Genomic DNA, 18,695 nt, shown 5'->3' with positions numbered 1-18,695 from the left:
CAGTTGATAAAGGATTTCATCCTATGTAATGCTGTCAATATGAAAGAAATTCAATCTTTTTTGACAGTTATGAAATTTTGAAAATTCATTCAATGTTAAAGATCAGGACTTTTCCAATTTTCCACGTTTTCTTCTGACTTTGCCCTTTGACCCATAACCTTGAAAATGTAATCAGTCCTTGCCTATCAGGATATGAATCTTTAGTCAAAAATTCATAGCGATATATGAAAAATTGTAGGCTCCAGGCTGTTCACAAACAAACAAACAGGGGCGAAAACATAACCTCGTCCAACTTTTTTGGTGGAGGTAACTATCCAACACAAAAAAGGCTGTTACACATGCAGCAGTGGCAGATTGTCGTGCAGACATTAACGGAAATCACGACGCAACTTCAAAGTTGCACTCTGGATTTGTAGTCACACAAACTCTATGTTCCTGTAAACATCACACGAGGGACTTTAAAGATGTGGAGTACATTAAAACCACCTCTAATGTATGTGTGTGCCTTTGTGAGCATTTAAACAGTAAACACTCTTGTGAAACAACATTGATTCAGTCACTATAAAGAAAAGAAATAAATAAAATGGAAGTGGATTTGTGGTGTTGATGGGAAGAAGTCACAGAGCTGTTGGAGCGAGAATATGGTTTCTGTGTCTGAGGGGTAATATGGACCAGGTGGCAAAAAGTCCGTAACAACAGCTGTAAAACGCTCATCAGACAAAAGCCACTTCACTGCAGAGAACAGAGCTTCCCCGTGTGGCCACATGTTGTGTCCTCTGCAGACGTGATTGTATGTAAATGTGACAGATTTAATAGAGCTGGGGTCCGTTCCATAAAACAGCATTACCAAATAAACCAGGTTTATTTGGTAATGCTGTTTTATGGAACAAACCCCAGGTGTCTCAAAATAACAATAATAATAATAAAACAAAACAAACCATGTGTAGCATCAGGCAGAGTTTGTCACTGAGTGCTGTTTTCATCTTTCAGCACCATGCAGGATGATTTCATCATCCTGCATGAGCAGGAGTACGACAGCCTGCTGGACTGTGTCTTTAAGACGGAGTTCATCAGCTTATTGTCGCGCAGGTTTGAGGAGAAAGCTCGGAGGAAGCTACCGCTCAAATTTAGCAACACGTAAGTTATAAGTAAACTGTGTGTGTGTGTGTGTGTGTGTGTGTGTGTGTGTGTGTGTGTGTGTGTGTGTGTGTGTGTGTGTGTGTGTGTGTGTGTGTGTGTGTGCGTGTGTGCGTGGTATATAATGTGTGTTGGAGTTTAAGAAATTAAGTGAACATTTCTCATCCATAATCTTTCAGTCAGAATTTGTATTCCCTCAGATGACGCCTTCATTTATTCATGTCTTTTACAATGTAACATGACTTTGACCTGTTGTTATTTTTCTAAATGTGAGTTTTGACTTTGGACATTCTGACTGAGGAGCACAAAGGTGTTTTTCATCTTTCTCAGACTGGAGATGAAGCTAAAGAAGGAGACCTGGGGCTTCTTGAGTGGCGGCGGTTCCCGGCAGGTCACGTTCGTCCAGGGTCAGGGAGATGTGGCCGTACTGAAGCCTTCCAACAAAATGCTGCAGGTCAGCATTGGACCGGGGTTTCCAAAGAACACCCGTGAGTACTGATGGAGTGAAAGTTCAACAGAAACATTTTTTTTTTTAGTTGTGCCATCCAATTTCAACCTGAAGTCCGAATAATAAGATACTCATGATACTCATAGTCAACAGTCAGTTGTTTATTTCACTGCAGGGATTCAGTGAGATGTCACCTCTGCAAAATCAGTCAGCAGCCAGTGTTGCCAGACTTTTGTAAAGAAGCAAGTGACCTTATGTCAGAGGTCTCAAACCGGTTCCAGAAAGGGCCGAGAGGGTGCAGGCTTTCTGTGCAACCACCCACTCCAGCAGTTGATTTCACTGATTAACTGATTCCACCTGCTGAAAGTGATGTTGATCAGTGAAATCACCTGCTGGAGTGTGTGGTTGCCAGTGGTGGGCACAGATAACCAAAAAATTAACTTCGATAACAGATAATCAGATAACTGAAAAGTTATCTTTGATAAAGATAAAACGATAAGCCACCCAAAAATGTATCGGAAGTTACAGATAACCGATAAATTCCAATATTGTCTCTGGTACATTTGCAACCACTAATAAACTGAATTTGAGTTTTGCTTAAGTTATTTAAAAAACGTATTAAACTAGATGTATTAAGTAAGTATGAAACTATGAAATAAGTCAGTGGGCCGTGAGAAAGCCAAAAAATGTAATCTGTTAATAATGTTTAAAATGTTTTAAGTTTAAAATGTAACCTGTCAAAGATGTAATCACTAAATAATGGTCATAATTATGAAATAAGTCAGTGGTATGTGACAAGTCAAAGAAATGCAATCTGTTAATGTCGAATAATGACGCTGGATATTGAAAGATTGTATTGTAAAAAGGGGCAGAAAACATAAGACTTGTTCTTCTCTCTGCTCCTTTTCATTCAGGTGATTTGTGATGCTTTATTTCTGCTTTTCTGTTTTTTTTTTGTTTTTTTTTTTCTTTTAAATGAATGAAATAAATATTGAAAGAAAGAAAGAAAGAAAGGTTGGATGGGCAGCGTCGGTGCACAGTCATTTTCAGATCTCTCCAGAGATGTTCAATCAGATTCAGGTCTGGGCTCTGGTTGGGCCACTCAAGGACATTCACAGAGTTGTCCTGAAGTCAGTCCTTTGGTATCTTGCCTGTGTGCTTAGGGTCACTGTCGTGCTGAAACATGAACCGTCGGCCCAGTCCGAGGTCAGGAGCAGGTTTTCATCCAGGATGTCTCTGTACATTGCTGCATTTATCTTTCCCTCAGTCCCAGTTCCTGCCACTGAAAAACATCCTCACAGCATGATGCTGCCACCACCATGCTTCACTGTAGGGATGGTGCATGGTTTTCACCAAACATGAAGCCCACCTGATTTTCTCTAGGCCCACTTACATTGTGATTTCTTGCTATGCCTATGCCTTGCACACAGAAGCTTTCAAAACAGCTTTAAATTTAATAAAGCACAAATTTGGACTTGTTTAGACTTCAAAATGTGAGGCTTTTCATGACAGAGCTCACAGCATTACTTCATTTTCTCTTAATTTCTTTGGATTATTGTAGTTGTCAGTGTAATTGTTCTTTTTTACAACCCCAATTCCAATGAAGTTGGGACGTTGTGTAAAATGTAAATAAAACCAGAATACAATGATTTGCACATCCTCTTCAACCTATATTCAATTGAATACACCACAAAGACAAGATATTTAATGTTCAAACTGATAAACTTTATTGTTTTTGTGCAAATATTTGCTCATTTTGAAATGGATGCCTGTAACATGTTTCAAAAAAGCTGGGACAGTGGTATGTTTACCACTGTGTTACATCACCTTTCCTTCCATCAACATTCAATAAGCGTTTGGGAGCTGAGGACACTAATTGTTGAAGCTTTGTAGGTGGAATTCTTTCCCATTCTTGCTTGATGTATGACTTCAGTTGTTCAATGGGCGACAGGTCTGGACTGCAGGCAGGCCACTCTAGTACCCGCACTCTTTTACTACGAAGCAACACTGTTGTAACATGTGCAGAATGTGGCTTGGCATTGTCTTGCTGAAATAAGCAGGGACGTCCCTGAAAAAGACGTTGCTTGGATGGCAGCATGTGTTGCTCCAAATCCTGGATGTACCTTTCAGCATTGATGGTGCCATCACAGATGTGTAAGTTGCCCATGCCATGGGCACTAACACACCTCCATACCATCACAGATGCTGGCTTTTGAACTTTGCACTGGTAACAATCTGGATGGTCTTTTTCCTCTTTTGTCCAGGGGACAAGACGTCCATGATTTCCAAAAACAATTTGAAATGTGGACTCATCAGACCACAGCACACTTTTCCACTTTGTATCTGTCTATTTCAAATGAGCTTGGGCCCAGAGAAGGTGGCGGTGTTTCTGGATATTGTTGATGTTTGGCTTTCGCTTTGCATGGTAGAGTTTTAACTTGTACTTGTAGATGTAGCGATGAACTGTGTTAACTGACATTGGTTTTTTGAAGTGTTCCTGAGCCCACGCGGTAAGATCTTTTACACAATGATGTCGGTTTTTAATGCAGTGCTGCCTGAGGGATCAAAGGTCACGGGCATTCAATGTTGGTTTTCGGCCTTGCCGCTTATGTGTAGAAAGTTCTCCAGTTTCTCTGAAACTTCTGATTATATTATGGACTGTAGATGATGGAATCACTAAATTCATTGCAATTAAACATTGAGAAACATTGTTCTTAAACTTTTGGACTATTTTTTGACGCAGTTGTTCACAAAGTGGTGATCCTCGCCCCATCTCAGATTTTTGGGGCTGCTCCTTTTATACCCATGACACTCACCTGTTTCCAATTAACCTGTTCACCTGTGGAATGTTCCAAACAGGTGTTCTTTGAGCATTCATCAACTTTCCCAATCTTTTGTTGCCACTGTCACAGCTTTTTTGAAATGTGTTGTAGGCATCCATTTCAAAACGAGCAAATATTTGCACAAAAACAATAAAGTCTATCAGTTTGAACATTAAATATCTTGTCTTTGTGGTGTATTCAGTTGAATATAGGTTAAACAGGATTTGCAAATCATTGTGTTCTGTTTTATGTACATTTCACACAATGTCCCAACTTCACTGGAATTGGGGTTGTAATTGATTTGTTTTTCATCCATGATGCTCATTTCACTGAGAATCTCATCCACAGGTCCCACCAGGAAGAACTTCACTCAGAGCCACTCAAGGACATCCAGGACTCACCATAACATTCCCTCCCGCACTGCCCCGGGACCTCCAGGTAAAAAGCTTACATCCCTGGATTTTAATATGCTGCCGTTCACCTCTGTGAGCCGCTGTGACCCGGAAATATCTGTCTTATTCCTTCTGTAGTTGCTCACCAGAATGGTAGTCTGAAAAACACCAACCACATAACCAATCAGAGGAACTCCTCACCACACCACAACCAGAGGAGTCCTTCATCGAACAATGCAGCACACCCGTTCCTGCCCGCTAACATCCACCAGGTGAAGAATAGAGGCAGCAGTCGGCCACAGCCCAACCTGGACTGTCTGAAAGTTCCAGAACAAGGAGCTGCAGGGTGAGAGAGAGCAACACAAACTCAGTGAAAGTCCAACATGTGCACAGTACACACATAAATACATAGATATGAACTAAACACATCAATGCTACTTTTCAGACTGTCAGTCTTCAACTTTGTATACATTTTAACTCAATGAGATCAATTATTTTGAAGGTTTTAGGGTTAGGGTTAGGGTCAGGGTCATGTCTGGAACCATGTGCTGGTGCCATATATCGTAATGCAACAGAACCTCCTTGGGTCCTGGATGGCAACCACCAAGGCAGACAGTCAGCCCATCCTTGCCTTTTGGAAGTAATCATGTAATCATGTGCCTGGTCTTGAGAGCCATCCCTGGTTCTCAAGAGCAGGCACCTAAGTGACTCTACTTTACTCTATTCTACTCTTCCTTTTTTAGATATATAGATATACCTTAGTATACACTAGTAGAGTTCTATCTTAGAAATGGAATATATTCTAGAAGACATACCTTACTGAATTTTCATGTATGTGCCGCAGTCACGTGGAATGTGAACCTCTAAGCCACTTGGGTCCTCAACACTCGGGCACCTGTGTGCTGGATCATGTTTAGAGAAACAGACCACATGGCCAAAATTTGAAAGCTTCCTCACAGTCCGCCTGAGTCCGCCTCATGCGTTTGCTTGATACAGAGTCATCCCAGTGGTACCTAACTAACTATCCTCCAAAAAGACCTAGAACCAAAGACATCTAGTTGTTGCCTTTGGACACTGCTTAGTGTCCAAGTCTCGCAACCATATAATAAGACAGGAAGTACATGGACCCAAAAGACTGAGTCCTTCATTCTCCTACAAAGATACACCTCTGTTCAGTGACCTCATGAATCCATAAGCTCTTTCCAGGCATCTCTCAATCTCAAAGGCTGAGGACCGACAGACATGAATGTCGCTGCTGAGCAAATGTCTCTACAAGTTTGACAGTTTTGCCACATACTGATACATTTCTGATGGCAGAGTCCAGGAAGTCAAAAAAAGCCTGGATCTTATTCTTGATCCAGGATAATTGCAAATCCAGAAATTCCAGTTCCTTACTCAGTTTCTCAAGTGCTGCAATCAGAGTATCCACTGAAGAGTGTAGGAACTGGAACACACCCCTGACCAACGCCAGTTTTCACTGTGAAAAACTCAGAGTCTCTGTCTCTGCTCTGACTGGCTATGATGTTCAGCCACTTCTTTTGGAACCCCACATACACACGTGGACAAACTTGTTGGTATCCCTACATTGTACTATATTGTGTACTTAATATAGGGGTACCAACAGTTATGTCCATGTGTGTATTTTTAGGATGTCCCAGAGAGCAGGCTGATCAACTGAATCAAATGTTTTGCAAAAATCAATATAAGCTGCAAAAAAGAAGCTAATAGGATTTAAAAAAGGGAATAGTTTTGATGGCTCTGAATGCTTGGCCTCCAAATTAAAGGTCAAACAAGGACACTGTCTGTTGGACTCTTTGCCATATATTACCCTGGAATGTGATAACTAAACATGAGAGATGGCGCAACCTATTTCTGTTTTAGAACCTTGTTAACCAATAATTTGCTTCACTTTTTTTTTAACCAAAATTGGAACAACTTTAAGTTTTGACAAACTGTACTAACTGAAATTGACCTTTGTCACCATTTCTCCCATAACTCCATAACATTAAGACATAGCTAGTCCAATCTAAACCTTTTGGAATCTTTATGATCAGACAAATAAGGTGGAGTACTTTAACATGATTGGACCATTTCTAAATGTTGACCCCTGTGCAATCCTTCATTGACCCCTAAGTGGCTTCAGCAACCACCTTGGGACGATATTTACACACAGTTACTAACTGGGGATATACACCTAGTAAATTAAGGGTGGTACATTTTCCCTCCTAGGTGGCAGTGTCACGTTTACTTGAAGGGACCCCAGGACGGAAAGACTTGTTCATGTGCAAACACACTATCAGCAGTTAAATTACCAGAGCAGAGATCAGCCTTGTGCATGAAGTTTCACAGTGACTGATGTTAGGGACGTACAGGAGCAGAGATCCCAACAGCAGTGGCTGTGTGTGGACACGCTCCCCCTGTCCATTCAGTGCCCAGACCAACGTGTCACTCTGTGTTATGTGGTCATTCATTTTCATTATTTGTTATGTAATTGCGGATGTAGGTATTGTTGTAATTATTTATATACCTGTCCTGGCGGTGGTTTCTGTGTTTGTAATGTTACACGTTGTGTGCACTGAGCCATCATTCAGCTGTCAGTGTGCTTCGATCAACTGACAGGCACCTCTCAGACCTGGCCATCCGGCCCCCATGTGATCAGATCTGTACATACATATAAGCATTTTATGCAAGTGTGCTCCGGGGGGGCGCAAAGCACATGTATGCCACATGTGTTTCGGGGGGAGCAGGGGAGGGGGGACGCGACACATGCACACATGTGTGATACACATGCACACCACGTGTGTTGCTTTTTGCAAAGCCACACTCATGGGGGCACTTAGACAAATTTCACATCCAGCTCGACAGTTATTGTCTGCTGACTGTTGTTGTGCTAATAGTGTGAATGGCCACACATTTTTTAAGTGCCAAACGAGCAGTGTTAGATGTTCGTGTGCGTCAGCTGGAATTTGGCCGACACCTGCCGCGAGAGGGATTGAATGGACTCTCACAGCGCACACTTTGTCTTTCAGCCGCTGGTGTGCGCGAATAGTTGTAGCATTGGAGGCAGCTACGATTTTACACGTACTGCATGTGATTTCTGCTTCATGCACACTTCATGCGCAATTCGACCACATTCATACTATGTGTGAAGGGGCCCTTAGTAAAACACATGCACACTCAGGCTTACAAATCCTGTGGAAATACATGCGGATGTACATGTATAGTTGTACTTTTGTTGACAAACTTTTGAATCTGTATTGAGTTTTTTGTAGCTGACACAATAACTGTGAGGCGTTTGCGTGATTTTGTCTGCCCCTGTGTAAATATTAAATATGACTGACTTTACTCGCATGTAGCACCTACCACAAACTGTTAACACGTGCACATAGTACAATTTGTAGTAAAAGGTGTACCTGCAGGATGACATGATGGTCTCACCGTATGTGTTTATATTTATACAGACACGTGTACACACATCTGTTGCTGTATAATTTGACATAATTTGGTTAACATATTCTTTTGTAGTAATGGAGACAGACGGACAGCTTCAAATGGAGGAATGTGAGTTGAGTTTGCAGTGTTTTGGGTGGTGGTTGTAGAAACGTTTTCAGCACTATCTTAAAACAGTACATATTAAATCAAAAGATAACAGAGCTAAAGGGCCTGGCACACCTTGAAAATTGCCAATACGCCATTATACGGTAGCTGACACGTTCAGTATGTTCTGTGGTCGTCCATCAAATACGTCTACATGCGTCAATATGCATGGGAGATAAGTTCTATATAAGTTACACTTAGGTTCAAAGTAAGTTACTCATAGGTTAGAAATAAGTTATCTCCACGTATTTCGACTTAGGAGTAACTACAAGTTGTGGCCCGCATATGCACGCACAAAATGTTTCATTGACGACGTATACCAGGGGGCTTCAATGTGCTCTTAGCTTATACAAAACTTTACCCTTAACTTATTAGACGTACGCCAGCGTATTCGCGAAATATTTAATAACTCAGAATACGTAGGCTAAATCATCAAGGTGTGACAGCGCCATAAAATAGATTTAATTTCACTTCTGATTTATCCTGTCATCAATGAGAAATTGTTTTTTTTTTTTTTTGCAGTGAACATGTAGTAATGTACTGAAACAGTCCTCACTGTCCAGCTTTTTTGCTGGCTTGTTCTTATTCAGGTATACACTTTACTGAAATAAAAATTAAAGCTAAAGTTGTTTTTAAGAATTTAAACTTCAGGGTGAGCGGTTAGCATGTTACCTCCAAAACAGAAAGTTCCTCATTCATGGCGTCTTTTATATATCAAGAGTTGGGTCTGGAGGAGCATCCGCCGTAAACATCCCACATTCACACATGGATCTGCTATAGTATCGCAAACAAAGTGGGAGCAGCCAAAATAAATTATTTTAAACCTCATATGGAGGTGAAAATTTTTTTTCTTCCTTCCCGGGTTCACAGGCAGGAAACACCAAGTCCACAGTGACCATGGTATCCAGGTGCAGCAAGGATGGGAATGCTGCCTGTTCTCAGGGGTGCCGAAAAGGGGAGAATAAGGAGAAGGATTCCAGAGCCCCATGATTGACAGGGGTCCAGAGAGGCCCCTAATACAATTATAATACTGACAAAATAATATGGGGGGGGGGCTAGTAAAATTTCTTTCCATCAGGCCCAAAATCCCTGGCGGTACCCCTGCCTGTGCCTGATGGGATATGTAGGAGGAGGGGTTGCAGGAGGCGCTGTAGTGCTTTACCTCAGGGACCTGTGGTGAATGACTGCAGTTCTTACTTTCATACTTTCTGTGTATAACTGTTTGTTCACCAGAAAACCTCTCACTTCTGTTGAAGGCACATCAGCAACTGACTGGTTTCAGAATACCCTCATGAAGAATTTACTAAAAACAAACACTTTGCACTCTGTGCATTTGGCACACGCCCCAAGTCTATTTGCACCATGCACTTTAGACTGTGCACCATAGCACTGTAAGACGGGGCCATAAACATTTTCTATGTTTAGTACATTCAACAAAAATATAAACGCAACACTTTTGGTTTTGCTCCCATTTTGTATGAGATGAACTCAAAGATCTAAAACTTTTTCCACATACACAATATCACCATTTCCCTCAAATATTGTTCACAAACCAGTCTAAATCTGTGATAGTGAGCACTTCTCCTTTGCTGAGATAATCCATCCCACCTCACAGGTGTGCCATACCAAGATGCTGATTAGACACCATGATTAGTGCACAGGTGTGCCTTAGACTGTCCACAATAAAAGGCCACTCTGAAAGGTGCAGTTTTGTTTTATTGGGGGGGGGGGGGGGGGGGGGATACCAGTCAGTATCTGGTGTGACCACCATTTGCCTCATGCAGTGCAACACATCTCCTTCGCATAGAGTTGATCAGGTTGTCAGTTGTGGCCTGTGGAATGTTGGTCCACTCCTCTTCAATGGCTGTGTGAAGTTGCTGGATATTGGCAGGAACTGGTACACACTGTCGTATACGCCGGTCCAGAGCATCCCAAACATGCTCAATGGGTGACATGTCCGGTGAGTATGCCGGCCATGCAAGAACTGGGACATTTTCAACTTCCAAGAATTGTGTACAGATCCTTGCAACATGGGGCCGTGCATTATCCTGCTGCAACATGAGGAGATGTTCTTGGATGTATGGCACAACAATGGGCCTCAGGATCTCGTTACGGTATCTCTGTGCATTCAAAATGCCATCAATAAAATGCACCTGTGTTCTTCGTCCATAACAGACGTCTGCCCATACCATAACCCCACCGCCACCATGGGCCACTCGATCCACAACATTGACATCAGAAAACTGCTCACCCACATGACGCCACACACGCTGTCTACCATCTGCCCTGAACAGTGTGAACCGGGATTCATCCGTGAAGAGAACACCTCTCCAACGTGCCAAACGCCAGCGAATGTGAGCATTTGCCCACTCAAGTCGGTTACGACGATGAACTGGAGTCAGGTCGAGACCCCGATGAGGACGACGAGCATGCAGATGAGCTTTCCTGAGACGGTTTCTGACAGTTTGTGCAGAAATTCTTTGGTTATGCAAACCGATTGTTTCAGCAGCTGTCCGAGTGGCTGGTCTCAGATGATCTTGGAGGTGAACATGCTGGATGTGGAGGTCCTGGGCTGGTGTGGTTACACGTGGTCTGCGGTTGTGAGGCTGGTTGGATGTACTGCCAAATTCTCTGAAACGCCTTTGGAGACGGCTTATGGTAGAGAAATGAACATTCAATACACGAGCAACAGCTCTGGTTGACATTCCTGCTGTCAGCATGCCAATTACACGCTCCCTCAAATCTTGCGACATCTGTGGCATTGTGCTGTGTGATAAAACTGCACCTTTCAGAGTGGCCTTTTATTGTGGGCAGTCTAAGGCACACCTGTGCACTAATCATGGTGTCTAATCAGCATTTTGATATGGCACACCTGTGAGGTGGGATGGATTATCTCAGCAAAGGAGAAGTGCTCAGTATCACAGATTTAGACTGGTTTGTGAACAGTATTTGAGGGAAATGGTGATATTGTGTATGTGGAAAAAGTTTTAGATCTTTGAGTTCATCTTATACAAAATGGGAGCAAAACCAAAAGTGTTGCGTTTATATTTTTGTTGAGTGTATATCTGTGTGTGTAAACATGTAGCAGGTAGTTTATCACCATCTTGTGGTTGATTTGTGAATACACAAATGTAAAACAAATTTAAAAATTAATTGGTCAAGATACATTTTCACATGAGACTGACAAATGGGTTAGAAATGAATTTTCAAAAACAGAGTGATTGTAAAAGAATTACATCCTGATACTCTTTGTGTCAGACACCACAAAATCAGGGAATTAAAAACTTTCTTAGTAGTAGAGGGCAGTTATTACCAAGGGATGCTGAAGTAGATCTTGTGACGAGCTGTGGCTCAGTACCTCACTAATACACTTTACATGGGTTTTGCTTTAATTTTACACTTGTGTGTATTCATTCATTGGGAGTTCTTGTCACCATCAAGTTAAACTTTTTTAACAACCACGATGTGTTAATGTTGTGTTAAACTGTTCTCATCTACCATTTAGACATAAATATAGTTAGACCTTGTTAACCCCCGAAACGTGAATCAGCTGCAAATCGTGAATTATCCGCAAACCATTAATTGCAAAACGTGAATGCTGAAAAAATATCTCCCAAAACGTGAACGCGGATCTCCCAAAATGTGAAGATCATTCATAATATGCATATGTCACGGACATGAATGAGCAAAGCTCATCAGCATCTCACCATGTCATTGAGGTCCTTCAGACGTTATTTTGAGTAAATGCTTCAGGGGAGCATTAGCATGGCAAAAACATTTCAGCTTCTGGGGGGGCGGAGGCCCCCCAGAAGCTGGCCCCCCGCCCCCCGCATTTTTAAGCATTTTCTTTCTTTGCCTCTCACATGCCTGGAAAAGCCCCTAGTCATCTGACCATGTCCTTTAGGTCCTTCAGATTTTTTCAGTAAAATTGTTCTTGGGAGCATGAGCATGACTGAAACCTTTCAATAAAAATTTTTAAAATTATCTTCCTCAAACTCAAACTGAAAGCAAATCTCTAAAACTTGATGAAACCTGAAAATTATAATCAGCTTTATTGCCAGTTTTCTTTAGACAAGTCAGGGGATGGAAACATGAACATTTCCAAGTCACTGAATATGTCTTGGACTGTCTTTACATCAATTATGAAGAAATACAAAATTATCTTTCACCAAAACATCAAATCTAGGCTTTCATCTGAAATTTACTTTCTGTCAAATTGTAGCTGAACTTTCAGGTCTTTTTACGAAAATCCTCCTCTACACCACTTCATCAGGAAGCTGGATTTTATATTTTTAATTAAATTATATCAAGTTGTAGAGATTTGCTTTCAGTTTGAGTTAAGGAAGATAATTTTAGAAAAAAAAATGTATTTGAAATGGAATAAACAAATTAAAATGTGTGAAATACCAAGTGTTACAATACTTTTGAGGGCAATTGAGAAACACTGAGGAGCAGCATCTTACATCTCATATATAGTGCAGCAGATAAGAGAATATTTAGAGTGGAATCCTGCAAATGGTGATACAAACATCAAATTTGGCACAAATAATCCACAGACATGAACTCTTGAAAAAACTGAGTGGCCACTTGAATTTTCAATAGGCAGCCAGGTAGGGGTCAATTGAAGAATTACACAGGGGTCTAAATTAAAAGATGTTCCAATCATATCGAAAACTACACCACATTATTTGCCTGATCATAAAGATTCCAAAAAGGTATAGTTTGGACAATCTGTGACTGAATGTTCTGGAGTTATGGGGTAAAAGCAGGAAGAATGGTGACAAAGGTCAGTTTCAGTTTGTACAGGGGTCAAAAGTTAAATAGACAGATAGATAGATAATATTTTATTGATTCCCCCCCCCCCCCCCCCCCAGAGGGAAATTCAACTGTCCAGCAGCAAAAAGAGACATACAACAAATGAGCACAAAATACAAAAACACAAGCAAACATTAACACCATCAATGTGTGTTATACAGCCTAATGGCCGAAGGGATGAAAGATCTCTTATAATCCTTTAATTTTGCTCCAGCTGTATTTATGCTGAATTTGATGCTTGTATCCCCATTTGAAGGATTGTTTCAGTTGTCTGCTGCACTAATAAGCCAACAGAACATGAACCAGCTGCTGTCTGTTAGCTTAAGGCAACCCGAATTAAAGGAGAAATGCTGCTTTTAACAACCTGGACCTCATTTCTGACATAAAATACGGTAATTTACTCACCAATATAAGTTTGGTGTGATTAGAAGTCCATAGTTCAAACGACGTGTTCAGTTCAAATCTGCAAACACTTTTTTCTTCTACTAAGGTGGATTAGAACTTTTGTGGTACACAGCACAAACTACTGGACAGGAGGAACCTAGCAGTCAGTGTGACTCACTGATTTGAAAATACAGGTCTTTTCAACCAGATGTGTGGTGCTGTGACATGTCAATCATCTGTGTCCAATCAGATTTCAGGGGAGTCCAGTGAAACCCCGCCCTCTGCTCTAGCTCCACCCATGCCAGGAAGTGTTCAACATTTCCTGTTTCACTGTGATTGAGAATTCGGCACTTCCCGTTTGAGTGTGAGCTTGCCACTGAGTTCCCGTGAGATTCCATGGGATATCGTCTGTCAATCCAGGAAGTGTTTGACATTTGAACATTTCCTGTTTTACTGTGGATTTGAATTTTGGCTGTTCCTGTTTAGGATGCTCTGTACCATGAGTGAGCTTCACACTGCTATGCGCCGCTTTGCTCATATCATAATATATGTATTTTTTCAGTTTAAGTAGTTTATGGATTTCAGTTTATGGATCAATTACTGCAGGAAATCTTGATCGCAAACCCAATCACTGCGAAAATGATTTATTATTATTATTATTACTATATATATATTTTTTTTTTAATTTTTGGTGGGGTCACTACAGCTGGTGAGGTGGGGAGGTGATCCGTGAGGAGCTGTCTCTTCTGGTGTCAAACGCCCGGCCCCTGATGGGTGTGTCCCGCTCCGGGGACAGTGTCAGGTGAGGAGTTTGACTGGGACAGTCCACCTGTCAAACTCACAGAGGACAGAAACCTCCCCCTCTGGTAAACTGCTCAGTAACCTTAAGAGAAACGTAGAAAAACAAACACTAGTTTCTAACCTCAGGAAGGTAGACAACGAGATACAGCCTTATTTTAATCCATATGAGCCATCCTCTGAGCTGGAAAAATAACATTGACCTGAACGAGCAGGCGACTGTGAAACGGAAGCGTAGGACCGTCTACGAAGTGCAAAAACAAGACACCAGAAAAATATTCAATAAATTCAGGTGTGGTGTCAACCAAATTCACTGCACACATTAGTGGGGTCCTGCTGGTTATACCACAGCACTCAGTTTGGAAAAATGTACAAAAATTGAATTTTGTGAATTAGTGAATTATATTGCGCCTTTTGCAATTAATGGTTTGTGGATAATTCACTATTTGCAGCTGATTCATGATTTGGGGGTTAACAACTCTCATATAAGTCATTCAATTCTCTGGTTGTACATGTAGAAAATACCCTGCCAGAAGCAAAATTTAAGACTACAAATCCTCGTTTGAGAGTTTCACGACATATGTCACAGAAGTCCATATCGGAAGTCCTCTTGTTCTGTGAGACATGCCTATCAAGGCAGAGGGGGCGTGGCCAGTAGCAGCTTTTTTCAGTTTAAAGCAACAGACACAGAATTTGTTTCTAAACACGAAAATGTCTTTGCAATGCCTCTTTCAGCTGCAATCTGCAAGATGTTTTGAAGATAATCTGCAGATCTTTATTAACTTGCTGTCTCCACACATACGAGGTCTGTGAGAAAAGTATCCGATCTTTTTATTTTTTCAAAAACTATATGGATTTAAATCATGTGCGCTTGCATCAGACAAGCTTGAACCTTCGTGCGCATGCGTGAGTTTTTTTCACGCCTTTCGGTTGCGTCATTCGCCTGTGGGCAGGCTTTGAGTGAGCACTGGTCCACCCCCGTCGTCGTATTTTTATTGTCAGTGAAATGGCTGAGAGGCTGCCGCTTTGCTCCATGAATTTTTTTTCAGAAACTGTTAGAGACAGCCAGTTGGAAACCATTCGAAAGATTCAGATGGATTTCGGTGAAGATTCTGTCGGCGTCACACGGATTAAGGACCATTAAAACTGGATTAAAAATGGCCCACGGCGGCGGAGGGCGCACCGCACCCCGAGCGGCCATCGACAGGCTGGAACGAGCAGATCACTTCCAAATTTAAGGCTCTGTTGATGCAGGACGTCATGTGACTAGCAGAGAAGTTTCAGAAGAGGTCGGGATTAGCACTTTATCGGCACATTCCACTGTTAAAGGAGATTTTGTAATGAAAGACGTGCGGACGGATTTGCGCGTCGGGACACAGCCACTCGCTGCCGCTGGACAAACAACACCTCCGTGTTGGAAGTCTCACAGGACAAGTTGGAACATGCCCAGCTGTTAAACAATTTCTCGGATACTCACTTGACTGAAAAGCCATCAAAAGCCATCTGAATCTTCTGAATGGTTTCCAACACGGAGGTGTTTTTTTTTTGTTGCACGCAATGAGCCGCTCCGTGCCGACAAGCGAAATCCTCCACACGTCTTTCATTACAAAATCTCCTGTAACAGTGGAATGTGCCCCAAAAGTGCTATGTCCAGCTCTCTTGCCATTTCTGTGGTAGTCACACGATGTCCCAGATCAACACAGCGTTCAGTTTAGAAATGATCTGGTCGTTCCAGCCTGTCGATGGCCGCTTGGTGCGCCGCACGCCCTCCGCCACTGTGGGCCGTCTTTAAAAAGGTTTTAACACTCCTTAATCCGTGTGACACCGACAGAATCTTCACCGAAATCCATCTGAATCTTTCGAATGGTTTCCAACTGGCTGTCTCTAACAGTTTCTGAAAAAAATTTCATGGAGCAAAGGGGCAGCCTCTCAGCCATTTCCCTGACAATAAAAATCCGACGAGGGGGGTGGACCAGTGCTCACTCAAAGCCTGCCCACAGGTGAATGACGCAACCGACAGGCGTGAAAAAACTCACGCATGCGCATGAAGGTTCAAGCTTGTCTGATGCAAGCGCACATGATTCAAATCCATATGGTTTTTGAAAAAAATAAAAAGGTCGGATAGTTTTCTCACAGACCTCGTATTTGTAGGTGCACCGTATAACGTGCCCTCTCTGGGCATAGTGAACTGTTCATGTAGGAACTTTCCTGCAGCTCCTGCAGATGTTGAGATCCGTGCGGTTTCTCCATCTGCGTCTCATTGTGCTTCAGGGCCCACAGACCATCAGTCAGCAGGCCCACGCCAGGAGGAGGCCGACCCAAACCTGCACCCAAACCAAAACCCCAGGTGCCCCAGTGCAAAGCCCTGTACGCCTACGATGCACAGGACACGGATGAGCTCAGTTTTAACGCCGACGACGTCATAGACATCATTAAAGAGGGTAAACACCTGATTAATTTTGTTTATCATCAAGTATGTCATGTTGCGTGAAGATCTCACCACTCTGTCTGTCCATCAGATGCATCTGGATGGTGGATGGGACGACTCCGTGGGAAGCAGGGACTCTTCCCCAACAATTACGTCACCAAGATCTAGATCAGGTTGCTGCATCCATGCCGACCTTCTCAGAGGACGGGATGGAGTCGACTGTCCAAAGCACTGTGGGAGTTTTCTGAAAGTTCGCACTCGGTACTCCACTGTCTCATGGTGAATGAATGTAACTCTGTTACAGCAAATCAGAAGAGCGCCAGAGCTTTGAAACCAGGATCTGAAGACTGTTTGACCTCAGGGTCTTGTTTTCTTCCCCGGCCCATTTGAGTACTGAACAAAACTATTTATTGTATTTATAGCTCTCTCTCTCTCTCTCTCTCTCTCTCTCTCTCTCTCTCTCTCTCTCTCTCTCTCTCTCTCTCTCTCTCTCTCTCTCTCTCTCTCTCTCTCTCTGTCTCTGTCTCTCTGTCTCTGTCATTTGCATCTTGCTAAAGTGTTTGGAAGTGTGGAAATGAAGTATAATCTGTGGGACCAGGCTGTGATTTTACTTCCACTGTGTCACCGTCTCTTTGTAGGAAACTGAAAACGACGGCTGTTTATCAGGAATATTTATTTTACTGACAGGGAAGCACATCACATTGTGATTTAAAAAAAAATTATATATCTATTTAGTAAAAAAAAAAAAAAAAAAAAATAAAGGGCAAACCCAGCCAAGCTGCGATAGAACTGGGGAATGACCTGGAAAGCTGTTTTTGGGCCCTTCATACTGTAAGATGACCGTGGTGTGTGTCTGTGGGGTTTTAGCACTTTAACGGTACAGGTACTGCCAACATCACCACGTTCGTGTCACGAGTCCCATCGTTGAAGGACAGGTTGCCAAGCGGGCAATAAGCCGACTTACTGAAACTCATTTGTTTACATGAACTGATGACACAGGCATTTTACATACATGTTCTGTATATGTGTTCATATGTAGGAGCATTTAAATTAATTGTGTATTTTCTCTGAAGGAGTTTTAACACTCACAGGACTGCCTTTTTCCAGTCCACTGATAGAATCACAAATGGTGAGATTTTTTTTGCTTTTTGCAGACATGAAATAATTTTCAAAAGGCAGGATTTCTGCACATTTTTCTATCATACTACCAATACACAAATAAGGTATGTGTTGGCTCTGCCGTTTGTATGCTTCTTTTGCACTGCTGTGCTTTTACATTCCTGCTTTTCATAATTCTACTCAGACATCTCAGACATCATTAGTTTGATCTTGGATGATTCCAAACATCCTTGTGCAATATAAAAGTCATCTTTTAATAAAGCATGCAGTACTGTATATATTTGCTTGATTTTTTTTTTTTAATTCAGAAAAACAGTAATTAGACTCTTTACACATTTGCTTGTGCTGATTTGGAGAGCTTTGTCTTCTTAGATTCTTTCAGCATAACAATGAATGAATGAATTAATGAAAACTGTTTATTTCGAACATTTGATACAACAATTACAAGATAGATCAGTGAAGACAACAAAAAAGTTCCTACTGTGTACCCAACATGTCCGAAAAGGGGTAGGGAGAAGCATCAGCTTATTTTTCCCTACCCCTTCTTCCCCACAACCAGTAATACCCTTTGCCACATATACACATAGATTCCTACACACCTAAACCGATATATATATATATATATATATATATATATATATATATATATATATATATATATATATATATATATATATATATATATATATATATACACAAACATAAATATACACCTACACATACCTACTTACATACAAAATACTATATATTTACAA

General features: G+C 41.7%; 1 protein-coding gene across 3 annotated transcripts in view; it reads left to right on the top strand.

Moving 5' to 3' along the window:
• Positions 1-18,275, top strand: part of myo1ea (myosin IEa) — a 161,161-nt gene extending 142,886 nt beyond the window's left edge. Inside the window, exons 23-29 of one of the 3 annotated variants that reach the window (XM_034190192.1) lie at positions 991-1,137; positions 1,468-1,625; positions 4,756-4,845; positions 4,941-5,145; positions 8,325-8,360; positions 16,665-16,834; positions 16,913-18,275. In XM_034190192.1, the coding sequence (XP_034046083.1) occupies positions 991-1,137; positions 1,468-1,625; positions 4,756-4,845; positions 4,941-5,145; positions 8,325-8,360; positions 16,665-16,834; positions 16,913-16,989 (883 nt within the window). In that variant the 3' untranslated portion in view covers positions 16,990-18,275. Of the gene's footprint in view, positions 1-990; positions 1,138-1,467; positions 1,626-4,755; positions 4,846-4,937; positions 5,146-8,324; positions 8,361-16,664; positions 16,835-16,912 lie in introns of all 3 variants that reach the window. The other 2 variants (XM_034190184.1, XM_034190198.1) reach the window with 2 other exon arrangements.
• Positions 18,276-18,695: the final 420 nt, after the last annotated feature.

The sequence above is a fragment of the Thalassophryne amazonica genome, chromosome 2 (genome assembly GCF_902500255.1).
Source record: "Thalassophryne amazonica chromosome 2, fThaAma1.1, whole genome shotgun sequence".
NCBI lineage: Eukaryota > Metazoa > Chordata > Actinopteri > Batrachoidiformes > Batrachoididae > Thalassophryne > Thalassophryne amazonica.
This window is presented reverse-complemented; position numbering and strand designations above follow the sequence as displayed.